The sequence below is a fragment of the Mandrillus leucophaeus genome, unplaced genomic scaffold, assembly GCF_000951045.1.
Source record: "Mandrillus leucophaeus isolate KB7577 unplaced genomic scaffold, Mleu.le_1.0 Scaffold92, whole genome shotgun sequence".
In the NCBI taxonomy this organism is placed as follows: Eukaryota; Metazoa; Chordata; class Mammalia; order Primates; family Cercopithecidae; genus Mandrillus; species Mandrillus leucophaeus.
In genome coordinates, this window is record NW_012110030.1 from 414,011 (window position 1) to 433,640 (window position 19,630).

Below are 19,630 nucleotides of genomic sequence, written 5' to 3' on the forward strand. Positions count from 1 at the left end.
TTTTAGTAGGGATGGGATTTCTCCATATTGGCCAGGCTGATCTCGAACTCCTAGCCTCAGGTGATCTGCCCACCTCGGCTTCCCAAAGTGCTGGGATTACAGGCATGAGCTACCGTGCTGAGCCTTTTTGTTTTTGTTTTTGTTTTTGTTTTTTGAGACAGAGTCTCACTCTGTTGCCCAGGCTATAGTACAGCGGCTCACTGCAACCTCTGCCTCCCAGGTTCAAGTGATTCTCCTTTCTCAGCTTTCCGAGTAGCTGGGCTACAGGCATGCACCACCATGCCTGACTAATTTTTGTATTTTTGGTAGAGATGGGGTTTCACCATGTTAGCCAGGCTGGTCTCAAACTCCTGACCTTGGTGATCTGCCAACCTCAGCCTCCCAGAGTGTTGGGATTACAGGCGTGAGCCACTGCACCCAGCCTCATTTCTTTATTCCTGCAATTTTGTCACTTCAAGAATTTTTGTAAATGAAATTATGTGGTATATCATATATTAACCTTTAGGACTGACTTTTTCTACTCAGCATGATTCTCTGGAGATTGTGGCATGTATCAATAGTTCATTCCTTTTTATTGCTGAGTACTAGTCCGTGGTGTGGATGTACCACAATTCATTTAATCATTTACTTGTGGAAAAACAGCTGGGTTCTTTTGAGTTTTTAGCTATTACAGATAAAGCTACAGTAAGTATTTGTGAACAGGTTTTTTGTAAACATAAGTCTTTATTTCCCTGGGATGAATGCCCCAGAAGTGCAATTCCGGGGTCACATGTGGCAGTTGCATGTTTAGTTGTTTAAAGAAACTGCCAGACTGTTTTCTCCAGTGACTGTACCATTTTACATTCCTATTGGCAATATATGAGTGATCCAGGTTCTCTGCATCTCACCAGCATTCACTGTTGTTGCTGGGTTTTTTTGTTTGTTTTTGTTTTTTGGTTTTTTTTCCATTCTGAGAGGTGTGTAGTGGTAGCTTATTGTAAGACGTCATTCATTTGCTTATTTGCCATCTGTGTAGCCTCTTTAGTAGTATAGCTCTTCAGGTTTTTTGGTCTTTTTCTGTTGGTTTTTTTTTTGTGTTTTTTTTTTGTTTGTTTGTTTGTTTTTTGTTTTACTGTTTATCGGATATGTGGTCTTCAGGTATTTACTTGCTTTCATGGATTGTTATAAAGATGAATTAATTCGAGTAGTTACGGAGAACACAAAATATAGTGTGTTTTCAGACAGAAATAGAAAAACTTGCTGTCTTTCTGAAAGGCAGATTTGGCAGTGCATTTACATTAACATGGCAAAGTAAATGAAAATGGAAATATTTAGGTTCATCCTTTGCATACTTCTTTAGCATGCATATTTTGAAGCTATATCTTTATGTATTTGTCAGAAATACAAAAGATGTTATATAATTTAATACAGTCAGCGTTTGGAATTTTTTAAAGGCTTTATAAATAACTAGAAATGTCGTCTAACAATTGTTTTTAGTGTCTGGGCAATTGTATTTGATCTGGTCTCTGACATTTGTTGTATTTGAAACTTGGGCCAAATTATTTAACTCTGGTAACTCAGTTTCCCCATCTGTAAAAAGAAGAAATAGTAGTATTTTATGTCGGGAAGATGATTACATTAAATGAGATAATTTATGTAGCCCTTTGCACATAGCACGGACTGAAATGTTAGTTATATTCTCTGTAGCAGAATATTACTTTAAATAGGGCGAGTCACAGTAGCTCATGCCTGTAATCTCAGCACTTTCAGAGGCTGAGGTGGGCTGATCACTTGAGGTCAAGACTTCCGAGACCAGTCTGGCTAACATGATGAAACCCCGTCTCTACTAAAAGTACAAAAATTACCCATTCGTGGTGGTGCATGCCTGTAATCCCAGCTACTCGGCAGGCTGAGGCAGGAGAATCACTTGAACCCAGGAAGCAGAGGTTGTGGTGAGCCAAGATCACATCACTGTACTCCAGCCTGGATGACAAAGTGAGACTCTGTCTTTAAAAAAAAGAAAAGAATATTATCTTAAATATATGAAGTTTATTTTCTTGTTTCCATGTTTTTGAATATAGTTACTGGTCAAACGTTAAAACATTTGTGGAGGTAAGTACTGGTGAACTGCTAGTTGTCTTAGTCAAGTCTATTAAATGATGTGAAGAAGAATTTTAGGACTAAGGTGACATATAGGCCTTGATTGACAGCTAAAATGTATCTGGAGATGTTTATATATTTTATAAGCATTTTCAACTTTTTGATCATTCTATTGTAGGCAAGTATATCTATAGGATTAGGAAAAGGAAACCTGAATAAGCTTTTCACGTTTAAGAAAAACATTTCCTGAATTCTCGAATTTGGTATAAATTTCATGAAGCCAGTGGTCTTTATTCAGTCTGGTTGAATGGATGTAATACTCTTACGTACCTGCTGATAACTGAGTTAATATTTTAGCCTAGTAACTTAGGAATTAATCAAATGCCAGTTTTAGTGCCCTGTATTTTGGTGACCTCTTTTGAGAAGTGAGGACCCACAAAGATGATCTGTATCCTCTCAGTTGTCTTGAGAAGTAGTTTGCTCAGTGTTCAGGAGAAGACTCTGAAGCCAGAGTCTGTTTGGTTTTGTGTCCTGGGTGTGGAGCCATCTCTCTTCCTAGTTGTGTGATTTTAGGCGATTTACTGAACGTCCGCCTCATCTGTAAAATCAGATTTATAGTACTTAAAGGCTTGCTGTGAGGTTTAAATGAATTAATTATATGTAAAATGCTTTTCCTAACACCACCTAACCCCCCAGTAGTAGATGTGTGTTATACTAGCAGTGGTACAGTTTTACAGAGATGTAAAGGGTATTATGAGAGGTATTGGTAAACTTTGAGGCTATGGTCTAGACAGCCTTGAATTAAATCATTAAAGGAGTTTGGGGAATGTTTGTCTTCGTTGTGCTTTGGAATTATTTATCTGATAGTCCTATAGGGAGGAGGCTGAGAAGTTTGGTATAAAGGTCTTCCACCTGATCTTTATGATGGCAAGAATAGAAGCATCTAGCTTGTTGTCTTAGGCAGTTGCTTTAGCAGCTTGGGAGAAGAATAGAGGTTGGGAATAACTGAAGAACTGAGTTACTTCAGGGCAGTGCTGTGTCCCTTGTGTAGATAGAGCTGCTTTATGTGAGCTCTTCCCAGGCACTAGAACTTGTTTAGGCTACTGCCTCCCAGGCACAATTTAATGAATCATTGACTAGAAGATGCAACAAATTTAGGCTGATTATTTTATTTTTTAATAGAGACAAGGGCTTGCTATGTCACCCAGGCTAGTCTTGAACTCCTGGGCTCAAGCAGGCCTTCTGCTTTGGCCTCCCACAGTGCTGGGATTACAGGCATGAGCCATTGCGCCTGGCCTTTCCATAGGAAAAATAGTCTGAAATAATATTGGTTGAGCTCTTACAGTCTGACAGTTTTTTCCCTTGTGGTAATATAATGTTTTTGTTGATGTAATGATTAAAGTACAAATGAGTTAAAGGTACGAAATTTTAGCCATGTTTCCTTGATTTGCTGCTTGAAGAATAATCAGAAATGTTTTAAATACTATTTAGCTTACATTTGTCTTATTATGCTCTCTTACTTTCCATTACTTTTTCTTTATGGCACTCCCATAATAACTTGAAAAGTTGACAGAGTTATGAATATGAATATTGTGGAGTCTGTCCAGATACCGGGTGGAAGACTGGTTTTGATCAGTTTAAGAAGTATTCTAAACTGTTCTAGATGTACGTATTTATTAGAATTCCTTCTCATAGAATACATACTAAAGATTAAGTTTCGTAATACCTTGTTTAAAAAATATGTAGACCTTAATATTGGATTAACAAAAAGTGAAAGTAAATTTAAGGGTTTTGGACCAATAAAAACACTGTAAGACCATGAGATTTTTAGTTGTGGCTTTTAATCCGAGGGAAAAACAAAGTATAAATAATTGACTTCTATGATAAGAATTTGGTAGACACAAAACATTGTCTAAGTTGTCTAAACTAATTAAAATGATCTTGCATTAAAAAAAAAAAAGAATCACTATTTTGCTAGTGTTAGTAGAATTAATTGTGCACTGATAGTTACTTTTCTTAATTTGTTTCAAGTACTGAATCAGATAGAGACAATAATATCCATATAAATTTGTAGCTGCTATAGAAGTAATTGGAGAGCTAGTGCATGTAACATCTTTTGGCTTTTTTTTTTTTTTTTTTTTTTTTTTACATTTAGTAGATACTTTATACTACTTTTAGTTTTTTTCAAATTTTTTTCCAAATTTCTTAATGGGAGGCAATTTTTTTTTTACCTAAATGTGATATAAGTGAATCCGCAGAGTATGAAATAAAGGGAATTTACTATGCTGTTAGAATTTTAATATGAAAGCCAGGGCTCAGTGGCTCATGCCTGTAATCCCAGCACTTTGGGAGGCCAAGGCAGGTGGATCACTTGAGGCCAGGAGTTTGAGACCAACATGGCAAAACCCCATCTCTACTAAAAATGCAAAAGCTAGACAGGCATGGTGGCACATTGCTGTAATCCCAGCTACTCTGGGAGGCTGAGGCAGGAGAATCAGTTGAACCCGGGAGGCAGAGGCTACAGTGAGCCGAGATCGCGCCACTGTACTCCAGTCTGGGTGATAGAGCAAGACTCTGTCTCCAAAACAAAGAAAAATTGAATACAAAGTTTTTAGGTAAACTTGCTTTGTAGTACTTATTTATTGTCAATGCCAGAATTTGAAATTTGAGACAGCACACTTCGGTATGGTGTAGATGTCAGTTGGAAATCTGGTTATGGAGTGTTTGTTGAAGTGGTGTTATCTATAAAGAACCTACAAGCTAGTATTGTTAAGTTTTAACATTGAATTGAATAAAATATAATATTTAAACCCATAAGACCTTACCTTGTTTGTAACATTCTATTGTAGTAAAATATTACTACATATATAGCATGAGTCTAACCATATTTGGAGATGTTGGAAAGTATAATTTAAAGTGTTAGGTCAAGTTATGTAACTTGAAGATATACTACACACAAGATTGCATTTAAATTTTGCATTATTTTGGGAGATGCCTCAAGAGAAAACGTCAACTCATAACATCCTAGTGAAATATTTTGACTCTGAAATAAGAATTGCTGAAATTATACTTGGGTTTAGCTTTCTTAATAAAGAAAATCTTCTCTGACAGGACCGAGGTGATGAGTTCACATACACTGGAAGCGGTGGTAAAAATCTTGCTGGTAATAAAAGAATTGGCGCACCTTCAGCTGATCAAACATTAACAAACATGAACAGGTACTACTGTAAACGCTGTTTAGAATTTGAACATTGAATAAAAGTTTCATCATAGGACTATAAATTGTAACTTATATTGCAGAGGAGAATCTCAAACTGGAAGTTAAAGATCTGAAATTAAAATTCCAGTGCCTGATTACGTAATTGTTTATCAGCATCCTAACATATCTTTATACTGTTGTTTTTTAAATGCCATAATTTCTAGTCTTACTGAACACATGTGGTATGCATTTGAAAAAGTTCACAACTTTGAAGGAAAGGAGCCTGTATAATTTAAGCGAAATTGAGAATAAAGTGGCTTGTCTACTGCCCCATTGGTCAAAGCTAAAAGTGACAAACTCCTTTTTAGAGTAAACTTAGTAACGTGAAATAAAGTTATGTTTGAGAGCCACATTTATGTACATAAATGAAGCATAAGGTAACTTAATCAGGTCTGCACTGAATGTACTTTTAGGATGTCTGCTAATAAGATATCTTCTAAGAGTTGTTAAAGGGAATGTTCATTTAGTTACAAAAGTGATCTTTTCTAACTAAATCCCCTTAAGACATTACAAAAGAGCCACCGTGTGCTGACTTTTATTCTATAGAAATACTAATGACATCTCAGCTCCCGTGTGTACAGAAAATTTATTAATTTCAAAATGTTTTATCTTATAAATGCATGCTAATACCAATATTAATAAGTAACCCAGACCACCAGATAGCAAAAATCACATTATAGTTTGTCATACTGAAATTTTTGTGAACATTTCATAAAGTTAACAGCTTTTATATCCTATTATTAAGGGTATTTTGTGGATTGAGTAAAAATGAGTGTTTTTCACTTTGAGTCTAAATCACTCAGTTTCAAGTAGTGTCCCCTTAATTTCTGATTACTGTGTGATGTAAAGAATATACCAGTATGATTTCAAGACTTTCATGTGGATCAACTTACATAGAATCTCTGTTTTCATGTGTTCTATATTGTTTCTGACAGTAGGATTATTTTTACTGAACCAGCAGAGGAGACAGGTCAGATTTGCTGGTGAAAACATTCTTGAGACAGGAGCTTAGCTATTCTTTTCTAGCAAGAAAGCAGTCCTTCAAGAAGAATGTCTTAAAATAAATATTTTGATGTGTTTTTGTCAATGAAAATGTATCTCACATTTACAAAAGGACTCTTTCAAGTTGTCAAATCTGAAAATTATTTTTCCCTTTAATAATTGATAGTTTTGCTTGAAAGGAACTTCCTTCATAATCACCCACCATTGTAATGTACATGTTAGATTCCTTTCACGCTTTTGGACAATGTAATAAGTACCGCTACAGTCTCATTAAAAAATAATTCACAAATAGTAAAAATGTTTGCTATAAAGAGGAGATAGTGAAAATGAAGTATCAACTGAAAACAATTTAGGATTGAATTATCAGAGAGACTTTAACATCCCATCTGTCAGTTTATACATTAAGTTGTGAATACGCCTTGTGATTATAAAAGTGCTTGGGCAAAGGTACCTGTATGTCTTGCAAACATGAAAACTGAGGTGAGAGACCCTTTGCTCTGACCCATAGTATACTCTTTTCCCAGCAGTGTATGATTCAATTCATTTTTGCTTATTTGCTAGGAGGTAGTTCGACACCTTCTTACTTCTGAGTTTATTTCATCCCAGCTCTTCCAACTTTAAGAAACTGAAGAGGGCAGCAAAGTAACCTGGGCATCTTTTATCAGGGCAGTCAGAGGCACCTGACTGATTGAGCTGCAGATAGATTAATGGAGGAGCTCTGTTACTGTATTGCCTAGTTTCATCCTCTTGGACTATTTTCATATACTTGAATAGCCTGATTATCTGAAGTCAGAAGTGAGTTGACAGTGCCAGTTAGTGGTGGCAGTAATTATAACTGAAGGTATCTGTGAGCACTAAAGCATTCCATTCAGTGACATGAAGGTAATACTTACCCTAGCTCTTTAAGATAAAATATGTGTAATATGTCAATAGATACTCTGTAAGTAAGACGTAATACTAGCCCTAGAGTCGATGGCTATATTTTTTTCTACCTCCCAGAATTGTAATGCATCTTCCTTTTAGATTAAAAAAAAAAGGTAACTTGGTAAGCTTCAACTCTTCGACCACAGCTACTATATAAGTTATTTTTAAAACAAAATTTTTAAGTTTATTTACTCACTAAAAATATAACTATAGTTATATTTCTTTTCAATAGGTTAGTCATATTCTTGGAGTCTATTTTTTAACTTAAGCCTGCATACAAAGAATTAAACCCTGAAGACATTTTATGTCATATCTGCTTTCACCAGATTGGGTGTAATTCTGGTTTTTGTTTGTTTTTTAAACCTTAAGTGTTCTCAGTGTTTTCTTTTCATTTAAGACATAGGTGTCCTAGAGGAAAATGCTAATTTTAAACTGATTCTAAAATTGTTATTTTAAAATACTAAAAATAATTTAAATACAGATTTTGATACAACTAGGTTCTCCCAAGAGAAAAGTCTTCTGACATCTAATAAGTTCATTGATTTACTATTGTTAGGTGATGAATGCACATACTAAGTTCCAGCTAAGTCAGGTGCTGCTTCCAATTCGGTGTTCCTCTTTGACCATGTATTATCAGTAAAATGTAGTGATCTCAAGCAGCCAGAAATCTTCATTTTCATTAGCACAGACATTTGGATGCTTTAGGCTTATTGAAATTTATCTTTTTATGGAGGCCTTTAAAGAATATTCTCATACAGCACTTGTTCTTAATATCTTTTAAACTTTAAGGATTCTCTGTTGTCTGGAATGTGGAGAGTAGACCTGGGAAAGTCATTTGTGCCTTGCTGACAAATTTATATTTCTGGATTTCTTTCTACATTATTCCAGCAATTTACCTCACACCCTTATCAAAGATCACTATTAAAACAATCATTTGCTTTAGTTTTCCAACGTTCTCCCTTCCCCCAACAAACGTTATTTAAAGAAAAATTCCATGTATTTCTAGTTGTTTTCTATTATACGTGGCACAGATGTTATTACTTTCAGAAGAACCCTACAGGCTATCTGAGAACCAATCCCCTGGCTTGGGGGTGACATCAGAAAACTGATTTGTCTTCTCTGCTGGTGGGGGAAAGCATAATCCTATTATCTGGAATAATATGGAAAGAATCATAGAATCTTAACCATCAGGTAAGGTATAATTCACCTTTTAATTGAGCTAATGACTCGATTGTATACTTAAAGAAAAATTACATGGTATAAAGACCTTTTTGTTGTTTTTTAGGGCATTGGCCCTAAACTGTGATGCTCCATTGGATGATAAAATTGGAGCAGAGTCTCGGAATTGGAGAGCTGGTAAGCCAGTCAGAGTGATACGCAGTTTTAAAGGGAGGAAGATCAGCAAATATGCTCCTGAAGAAGGCAACAGATATGATGGCATTTATAAGGTGCTCTATCTGGCATGACATCTTGTTTGTCATTCTTCCTGGGCTTTCAAGGCAGGGTTGTTACAAGGGACTACTGTGGGTGGGCTCGAGGAAACAGTAGCCATCTTATATTGCTACTTTTTCTGGAAATTTAACAGATGCATAAAGCAAACTCTTAATTTTAGCACTTTACTTTTAAGGCTTATTTCGAGTTCCTAAGGGCAGAGTTATATTTTGGGTTAAGATTCTTTTTTTAAATGTATGTTCTCTGTAATAAAGCCATTTAAGTAACTGGCTGTTGTATAGCTTGATTTTTATATATCTTTTTAGAATAATTTTAGTTGTAATAGATTTTCAAAGCAGAGCACATTATAATAATAGATTTGCATTCTTTGTTTAAAAAGAGGCATTTGCTGCCATCTTTACTATACAAAATTCTGTTAATTAGCATAATCCTGTGACTCTCTTAACTTTATAGCAGTCTGTACTCATATGGGAAGTACTGTGATAGGAATTAGGTCAAAAATGTTTTAGCGAATATTCTTGACTTACTATCCTTACAGCAAAGCAGTATATTCAGAAGTTGCATTTAATTCTGGCAAAGATTATTTTGATACCACTGATGTGATGAATAAGCCTAAACTTTAAATCTCAAACTGGCACTGAAATATTGTAATTTAGGTGGTGAAATACTGGCCAGAGATTTCATCAAGCCATGGATTCTTGGTTTGGCGCTATCTTTTAAGAAGAGATGATGTTGAACCTGCTCCTTGGACCTCTGAAGGAATAGAACGGTCAAGGAGATTATGTCTACGTTTACAGGTTAGATTACATTTGTCTAGCTACCTATGTGTTCATAAAAATATATACCTCCACTATCTACATGCGTTAACACTGGATATAACCCACAGCAATTGATTGGTGGACTATAAGGGGTGAGGAATAAGATCATGCAAATAGAGGAAAAGAAGAGAAAAGGTGGTATCCTAGATGTCAGACTGCCCTAGGACCAAGGGTTGTGCCTGGGAAAAGCTGGACTTGTTAATTTTAAAAGTAAAGTATTTCCAAATCAATTTGGAAATGACTTGAAGTGTGAGGGAAAGGGATTCATAAAATGTAGGTATAGGAGGCCCTGGAAAAGCACATTTATCCTAGAGGGCACAGGGGATGTCTGTCTGGTAGGGGAAGGGTGGGAGGTGACTTTATAAGAGTGGTCTGCTTTCTCCCTTTCTCACTTTTCCTCACCCCTTTTCTCTCTCCCCCTGCAAAGCTGCTTCCCTGCTCTGCCACCACCTTTAGTGCTTTGCCTTTTTTCCCCTTTGCCCATGCTCTGCTGTTAACCCATAAAGACTTCGTTGATTTTGTATGCATAGTGGATGGTATGGCTGCATTTCCCCTTCACTGCCTGTATACCCTAGAATTTGTCCCTGACACTGACTTCAGTGCATGGTTTAAGTTCATCTCCCATCATTCCCCATTGTTGTGCTTCCCATAAAAACTGCCAGCTTTATCATTTCCCCTGGCTCTGCCCACACTGCATGTGTAGGGACTGAACTATGGGCAAGTGTCTGACCACCCACGCAGGTGAGTGTGTGTCTTCTAGTGCAAGTCTGTTTCTGTTTTTGTTGTCTTTTTAAACTCATAGAATTGATTGTTGAAAATAAGACCATCAGCTGCTAAAACAACTACTAAAATAATTCTTTTTAATATAAAAAAAACTTCGTCAAATTTACTTTCAGAAGATTTTTCAGATGTCCCTGTTGAGAGCATTGTTCTAGATAGGTTAGATTTGAAACTGTGATCAGAAGCATGTGAGCCCATCTGCTATGATGAGTACTAGTCATTGAGACCTGAAACATAACAGTGCTTTAAGCATGACTGTTATTACAAAGCATGCTCCTGCCACCTCACCCACCCCCTCAAAGGTAGCCATTGAAACATAAGGATAATAGATAGAATGTATTTCTTCAAGTCTAACTTAGCTGATGGAAGATTTAGTAATTTAGTTGCTTTAGGTTTTCTAAAAGCTCCTTCTTACTTTAGGAGATGAGAAGTTTGACCCTTAATGTTTTCGATATTTTTTTAGATCAACTCCACAATTTACTATGATCCAATCTATTTGCTTTCTATCTGTTGTGCTCTGTGATTGGTTCTCATTTACCTTCATATCTGTATTCTACTTTCCTTACACTTTAAAGAAATCTAATCACAGCTCCTGAAGACTTAACTTTCTTAGATCTGAAACTTAAGATCAGTGTATTATAAAATGGAATCTCTTAGTAGTCACAGCTATGTGATTTTACACTGAAATTGGGATTTTAATAGTTACCTGTGCTTTGAATTATTTTCCTCTGTTTCTTTTATGTAAAGTTTTTCAGTTTGGGGCAAGTGTAGTCCTCCCCTCCCTTTTAATTTCTCACCAGGATCTAAACTCCCCTTCTCTGTGAAGCTTAAATCTACATTGTACTCTGCCTCCTTCCCCCATCAGTATCCAGCAGGTTACCCTTCAGATAAAGAAGGGAAGAAGACTAAAGGACAGTCAAAGAAGCAGCCCAGTGGAACCACAAAAAGGCCGATTTCAGATGGTAGGTAATGATTGCAAAATATAAATAATAAGATCCTTTTTTTGTTTTTGTTTTTGTTTTTTTGGGAGACAGGGTCTCACTCTTGTCACCCAGGCTGGAGTGCAGTGGAAAGATCTTGGTTCACTGTAGCCTTGACTTCCTGGGCTCAAGTGATCCACCTACCTAAACCCCCGGAGTAGCCCACGGCTGTACACCACCACACCTGACTAATTTTTGTATTAGCCAGGGTTTTTTTTTCTAATTTTTGTATTAGAACATGGAGTTTCTCCATGTTGCCCAAGCTGATCTCGAACTCCTGGGCTGAAAGGATCCTCCCACCTCAGCCTCCTAAAGTGCTGGGATTTCAGGTGGAAGCCACTGCATCCGGCCAACATACTTTTTAATAAAGAGAAATATTAAGAAAATAAATTGAGAGACTTACAAGAAATGGAAGCAAAGGATTTGGCTGGGGGAGGGCGGTGGTAGAAGATGGATCATTTGTTTATTTTAATAGTGTCAGAGCCAAATAGCAGGAAATAACAATATCCTAAATTTTAGGGGAAATTAGATGCTGTTTTATGTTGGTTATCTTTCTGCTAAACATTACTTGTGCCAGTTAACTCTTTTGTTTCATAGTTCTGCTTAGAACCACTTGTAAGTCTGCTGATACATTTTTAAAATAAATCTAGATGACTGTCCAAGCGCCTCCAAAGTATACAAAGCATCAGATTCAGCAGAAGCAATTGAGGCTTTTCAACTAACTCCTCAGCAGCAACATCTCATCAGAGAAGACTGTCAAAACCAGAAACTGTGGGATGAAGTGCTTGCACATCTTGTGGAAGGACCAGTATGTGAAGATTTTTAAAAATAATAACATTCTGATATTAACAAATGATAAATAATTGTCTCATGAAGTATGTTTTTCACGTGTCAGTCAAAACTTCATCCTTTTATCTGATTTTCTCATCCAGTGCCACTACCTTTCGGAAATAATCTAAGGCAACTCATATGCATGCTCCTAAATTTACTTTAAACCTCTTAGAATGCTGGATTTTGACTTCTCTATGCCCAAGCTTACTTTACTTGGAGGTACTGTTCTCAGAAGAATTTTCAGTTGTGAAACATGGTCAGTTTAATCTAAAAATCGCCACAAAAGTTTTTGTTACAGTTCAAGGTTACTTAACAGCGTAAGTCTTAAGCAGTTCAGCACAATTTTCAAAACCTACATGTTAAACTAAGCGGTAAAATTAACCAGATTATCTATTAAGTATTTTATGTTTTTAAATTTTTCATTTTTTCTTTATCACATAATTTTAAAGTAAAAACAAATCACATAGTTAATTAACGTGTGGCTTTTGTGTTAAGCTGTGTTTTGCAAGCAGGCCTTTCTTATCAAATCCCTAAAGTTGGAGGCTTCAAATATGAACTGTCTCTTCATTCTTTACTCACTTATTGTGTCTTTAATTTTACTTATAAATTTGAATCTTCTTTTGAATATTGACCCGTTGTCATTTATAATACAATTACTTTTCTGTTTTCTTTCTCTCCAAAGTGTTGATGTGCCCCTATGTCTGTATGTCTTTTCTATCTAGACTTAAAGCAGCAACACAAAAACTCTACAGCGTTTCCTTTGTGAGAGATAGTCATTATTATTAAGGAAGAATTTTTAAAATATGATTTTTAAACTTTTAGAAATGCTGAAATTTATCAAATATCATTTGGATTTATATTAGAATTGTTATTTCCTTTGTCTATAAATGTGATACATAGAGTTATCCTTGGCAAAATGAGGCTTACATGCTTACAGGGCAGAGGAAAGTGATTACACTTTGAGAAGTGTTACTTGTATTTTAGCCAGGACACCCAGGCATAAGGAGAGTCTTTGTTAGGTCACACTCATTTTCACTTACAGAAAATTAAGGTACAGGAAGCAGTTGTTAATCAGCCTAATTATTCTCTGGTTGGGGAAGATACTGCTTGTTAGTGATAACTGAGATGAGTTCCCACTGTAGGTGGGAAAGAAGCAATTACAGATGGAGGAAAAAGCCACCTGAGTACATGTGAAAGTTGTCTTCTCTATGGGTGGTATCCCACTGGTGACAGAATCTGACCTGTCTGGGTCATATTATTGTGACCTTGCTGCTAGTGATTCCTCTGGATGTTATGTACTATTGTCCTGGACAAGTTTCATGCCCATTCTCTTCAGATAGGCCAGGAACACATTTATTAAGCCAGAAAAAACAGGTGTTAGCCAACAGTAACTTTAAATAAATACATATGTGAATATATATTTATGTCCAAACTCATTCCAAAGTCCCTGTGATCAGGAGCCCTATCTACATCTGTGGTCTCCTGTTTCTACTCTTGTGCCCAGATTGCTTGACTGCAGTGGTCACTGTTTTATTTATACACCCTTAACATCTTGATGCCCCTGGGCCTTTACATACGTACTGTTTATCTGACTGGAATTCTCTTTTCATGTGTCTCAGTCTTTCATATCCTTTAAGTCTGCATTAATAGAGATTCCTCAGACAGGTCTTCCCAAACCTCCCTTTCTAAAGTAGCAGCTCTTTTTAAAATTCACTTTAAAAAAATCCACACAGATGGGGTTACTATGTTGCCCAGACTGATCTTGAACACCTGGCCTCAGGTAGTCCTCCCGCTTCAGCCTCCCAAGTAGCTGGGTTTATAGGCGTGAGTCAGTTTGCTCTGTTTCATCAGTTATTACTATCTGAAACTGTTTTTTGTTTGTTTACTCTCCTGTAGGAACGTAAGTTCCAGGAGAGCACAGACTGCCTTTTTATTACCACTGTTGATGAGTCCCTAGCACATTGTAGCTACCTGTAACTCAAAATACCTTTATTAGATATACCCATATTATAGGAACTATGGAAGTACCAGGTTAAATATTGGTCATTAACAAAGGAATTTGTTAGGGAGAGAGTACCTGGTATAAAGTTTTCAGCATCTCCCCATAATTGCCATGTTTTAAAAATGTGTTTGTAATACTTTGTCCATAATGCATTTGACTTTAATGATCCATGTTCATAAATCAGTTAATATGAGACATCTTTTGAAATGTGACATTTGATTTTTAAATTTGAAACTTGTAAGGTTTTTGTTTGTTTGTTTTTGAGACGGGATCGTGGTCTGTCGCCCAGGCTGGAGTACAGTTGCATGATCTCGGCTCACTGCAGCCTCCACTTCCTGGGTTCAAGTGATTCTCCTGCCTCAGCCTCCCAAGTAGCTGGGATTGCAGGCACCTGCCACCGCTCCTGGCTAATTTCTTGTGTTTTTTTCTAGCGACAGGTTTTGCCATGTTGGCCAGGTTGGTCTAGAACTCCTGACCTCAAATGATCCACCCGCTTCGGTCTCCCAAAGTACTGGGATCAGAAGTTTGAACCACTGTGCTCAGCCTTACTTTTTCTATTAATATAAAAAATAAATATGAAATGCACTCCCTTACTACCTAAAATAACTGAAGGATTATCCTTATGACTATTTAGCAAAAAAATACTTCTAGCTTAAAAAAACAAACAGCCAAGATGAAATGGAGCCAATAATGGCTTTTGAAGAATATAGGGTATCCATTTGATCATGTTTACTTTAGGTGTCTCTACTTTTTATAATTTCATCCTACCGTAAGTAAACATTAGCATCAGGAAGGTATGGGATTTTAGGATTGAGGTAAAATATCACAGAATAATCCTAGGAAATTAAATGTTTTGTGTGTGGTATTAGATACTACAGAGTATTGTTTCCTAGTGTTTTGTTTTGTTTTGTTTTGTTTTTCAAGCTCCAAAAGACAAATATTCAAGTTTTATAACAGTAGAAGATTGAATAGATAATACATGTTCATACACTGGAATACTGTGCAGAACAGCTTTTTGAAAACAGGCAGTCAGTATGTAATGACCTTGAGACAAGCTGCCCATGATTTTTTTAAGTGAAAAATAGTTTATCCCTGGAATGTGACGTTTAGAGGGACATTGACTTTTTAACATCATATGTTGACTTTGCAACTTTTCCTACCTAATACTATGATTTAAAACTAACGTGTGTGGAATGGGGTTTCTTTATATAAGTTTGCTTTTCTCAGGTAGTTACAATCATGACTACTTGATTTTTTTAAATAGAAGACATTAAATGTGACTGAAACATTTTTATTGCTAAATAATAGATGGATATATTTTGGGATACATGTGAAATTTTGATATATTCATATAACATGTGATAATCAAATCAGGGTAATTGGAATGTTCATCACTATAAATATTTATCTTTTCCTTATACTGGGAACATTTGAATCATTCTCTACTAGCTGTTTTGAAATATACAATAGATGAATTTTATGAACTGCTAACTTTTCTTTCCTTATCCTTGGGTACTGTTGTAGAATTTTCTGAAAAAATTGGAACAATCTTTTATGTGTGTTTGCTGCCAGGAGCTAGTTTACCAGCCTGTGACAACTGAGTGCTTCCACAATGTCTGTAAAGTAAGTGGAATTCCTTCGTCATTTTCCCTGTTAGGCATGAAGGCACACTAATCTCTATACCTGTTCTTAGCATGCTAAGAATAAGAAACATTTTCCATGAAGCAGGATAGTTGTGGAACCTTCTAGTTAAGAAGCATTTAGTTACGTCTTGGTGGTAAATGCATGTTTACAATTAAGATAGTAATAATAATTCAGTTATATATCGTTTGAGGTATTCTGTCATGTTTGGAATTTTGAGGAGGGGCTGAAATGGGAAAGAAGGTAAGAGGTCATTGCTCTTGTCTATGTAATAACTTGTATGTTTTATACATTATAGTGCAAACTGGAGTGTTTTCATTAATAAATGATATAAAACAGTTATATCTAGCATCACGCCCAGATGAACTGAATACTGTGTTTTCAGTGTGGTGTAAAAGGAAAGTTTGTGTTTTAGTCAAGCCAAGGTTTGAATCTTGCTCTACCCAGTGGTGATTATGTTTCCCTAACTTCAGAACTTCAGTTTCTTTTATAAAATGGAAACAAATCTACATATGAGTTTGTGCCTGATCTTGAGTTGATTAACTATATATTTAATGTATTTAGTACTGTACTGCTAAATGTATATATATGTGTGTGTGTGTGTGTGTGTGTGTGTGTATTTTTTGTTTTTTTTGTTTTTTGGGGTTTTTTTTTTTGAGACGGAATCTCGCTCTGTCATTCAGGCTAGAGTGCAGCAATGCGATCTTGGCTCACTGTAACCTCTACCTCCCCAGTTCAAGCAATTCTCATGTCTCAGCCTTCAGAGTAGCTGGGAGTACAAGCATGCACCACCCTGCCCAGCTAATTTTTGTGTTTTTTAGTAGAGACAGGGTTTCACCATGTTGGCCAGGCTAGTCTTGAACTCCTGACCTAAGGTGATCCACCTGCCTCAGCCTCCCAGAGTGCTGGGATAACAGGTATGAGCCACCATGCTTGGGTTGCTAAGTATATTTTTGGAAGACTCACCATATGTTAAGTGATTTGGTAAAATATAAAATTCATTTCTAAGCAAGGGAATCCTGATTCTCCCCTGCCTCCCCCAGGGCTCTGTTTAGAAACAACAGGGTTAAAATCTAACCCAAAAGATTAGGCTAGTGAGAACTATATGTAATCTCTAACTCCATCATTTTAGTAGACGAGGAAACTGACGCACAAATTAAATAATTTACCTGAAGTCTGAGAATATCTGCCAGAGATGAAACTAAAGCCATGACTGTAGGCTTTTCCATAGTGCAGATTCAAGCCTTTATGTTTGTTCATTCTGTACATTTCCCTCATTACCAGTGTCTGGTTCATATTTAAAAGCGTAAGTTGCTGAGTACTTACATGCTTTATGCTCAGATTAAACTGGATGTTTTTGTTTTTACCATAGGATTGCCTACAGCGCTCCTTTAAGGCACAGGTTTTCTCCTGCCCTGCTTGCCGGCATGATCTTGGCCAGAATTACATCATGATTCCCAATGAGATTCTGCAGACTCTACTTGACCTTTTCTTCCCTGGCTACAGCAAAGGACGATGATCTGTCTGCTTTCACTGTGTTGTTCATGGTGGCTTTTTGGACAATAAAGAATCTAAAATGGGCGGGGAGGGTGGAAGAAATGGTGGACTGTATCTCTCACGTTCTGAAGCAGCTAATCCTCTTTCCCACATAGCCATCATCTTGTGTGTGTAGTAAGAGGCCCATTTCTCAACTGTCTTTTAAATATCTAAAGGTAGTTCCTGTAACAACTAGTTTTAATGAGTAAAAAGTCAAAGCCTCAGCTCTAGTTGATATCCAAGTTATGATTTATTTTGCAACTACCTCAGGACAGAAAAGATTTATGGGGATTTTAAAAATCATTGAATAACTAGTTAAATGAAATTTTAGCTACACACTGCCTCCCAAATATTAGTTGTGCCTGGTTCTTGTAATTTGATTTTACAGAAAAGGAAATGACACTTGAGATCCTTGGAATGAACACAGCTTCTATAGTGTGCATATACTTTTTTAACGTCTCTTCTTCCATTACAATGTGTGTTTTGCAAGGACAGGTTCATTTTTTTAGCCCACTTTGTGAACTCCATTGTGCTTTTTTCTGGTGTTTTATGCAAGTTGACTACTAATGACTAATGAGAACAATAATGAATGCATTGTTGCTGCATTAGTGTAATGTGGTGTGGTTTTGCACTTAAAAGAGGTATTCATGCTCTAGTTGTAAATGTTCATGAAAATCCACTTCTGTACTAGTCGAACTGCTTTTAGTGTCTCACCAGTGGTTTTACATCTGCAGAGTTTTGAGGGCTGTGCTGACCTTTGAGAGGATTTGAAATTGCTTCATATTGTGATCCTAAATTTTATATTCACTATATTCCCTAAAGTATACCTTAATAAATATTTTATGATCAGAAAAACAGCTCATTTTGCTTTACTTTTTTACACTTGTCTGGCTTATGTTACCAGTTCTAAGGGATCCTGTATTTCTGGAGTGTTTCATTGTGTATCTCTATTGAAACATTTTTTTTACTTTGCACTGGTAGTGAGAACCAGCATGAAATCTTAAGCACTCAGAACAGATTTCTTCCTCAGTTTTTTTGTTTGTTTTGAGATGGAGTCTTGCTCTGTTGCCCAGGCTAGAATGCGGTGGCACAATCTCGGCTCAATGCAAGCTCCACCTCCTGGGTTCACACCATTCTCCCACCTCAGCCTCCAAAGTAGCTGGGACTACAGGCACCTGCCACCACACCCAGCTAATTTTGTTTTTGTATTTTTAGTAGAGACGGGGTTTCACCGTGTTAGCCAGGATGGTCTTGATCTCCTGATCTCATGATCTGCCTGCCTTGGCCGCCTGAAGTGCTGGGATTACAGGCATGAGCCACTGTGCCCGGCCCTCAGTTTGTTTGTTTTTTTCGAGATTGAGGCTTGCTTCAAGCTCCGCCTCCCAGGTTCACGCCTTTCTCCTGCCTCAGCCTCCCGAGTAGCTGGGACTACAGGCACCCACCACCATGCCTGGCTAATTTTTTAAATATTTTCAGTAGAGATAGGGTTTCACTGTGTTAGCCAGGATGGTCTCTATCTCCTTACCTCGTGATCCACCCACCTTGGACTCCCAAAGTGCTGAGATTACAGGCATGAGCCACCTTGCCTGGCCACTTTTGTTTTTTGTTTTTTTTTTTTAAGTTTAATAGGAAAAAAATGTAAAATAGTCACCTAGTGACCATTTTGTCTGTAGTTTCTGTTCTATGTTCAGTTTTAGTCTAATCAATGCTACTTATTTCACAGACATAAGAATGTTTCAAAACATTGTTCTATTCTCTATACTGCTGGGCCACGCACGATGGCTTATACCTGTAATCCCTGTGGGAGGCCAAGGTAGGAGGATTACTTGAGCACAGGAATTCCGGACCAGCCTGGGCAACATTACAAGACCCTGTCTCTCAAAAAGTGAAATTAGCAGGGTGTGCCAGTGTGTGCCTGTAGTCCCAGCTACTTGGGTAACTGAGGTGGGAGGATTGCTTGAGCCCAGGAGATTGAGGCTGTAGTGAGCCATGATCATTCCACTGCACTTTAGCCTGGGTGACAGAGCAAGACCCTGATCCCCACCACACCCCCTCGAAAAACACACAGTTTTTATCAGAGAAAAGTTTTAATGTGATCCAGTCAGTCTTTCCACGCCTAAGTTCACAGCCATATAAATACCATTCATTGAATACTTACTTTGTACTAGTCACTTGTATGTATTATGTATATTCATTGAATTCTACCAACAACAAATATTGTTATCCCCATCTTATGGATGAATATCAGTGGCGCAAAAAGGTTAAGTAACTTGACCAAAGGTCATACAACAATCAAAAGGTGGATCTGTGACAAACTTAGGCAGTC

The 19,630-nt window shown here is 36.9% G+C and overlaps 1 protein-coding gene across 1 annotated transcript in view; it reads left to right on the forward strand.

The window, feature by feature from the left end:
• UHRF2 (ubiquitin-like with PHD and ring finger domains 2, E3 ubiquitin protein ligase) overlaps window positions 1–18,159 on the forward strand; it is a 113,076-nt gene extending 94,917 nt beyond the window's left edge. Inside the window, exons 10-16 of the mRNA XM_011969886.1 lie at window positions 5,191–5,297; window positions 8,550–8,712; window positions 9,373–9,513; window positions 11,180–11,276; window positions 11,945–12,102; window positions 15,652–15,750; window positions 17,141–18,159. Coding sequence (XP_011825276.1) covers window positions 5,191–5,297; window positions 8,550–8,712; window positions 9,373–9,513; window positions 11,180–11,276; window positions 11,945–12,102; window positions 15,652–15,750; window positions 17,141–17,287 — 912 coding nt within the window. The 3' untranslated portion in view covers window positions 17,288–18,159. The remainder of the gene's footprint in view (window positions 1–5,190; window positions 5,298–8,549; window positions 8,713–9,372; window positions 9,514–11,179; window positions 11,277–11,944; window positions 12,103–15,651; window positions 15,751–17,140) is intronic.
• Window positions 18,160–19,630: the final 1,471 nt, after the last annotated feature.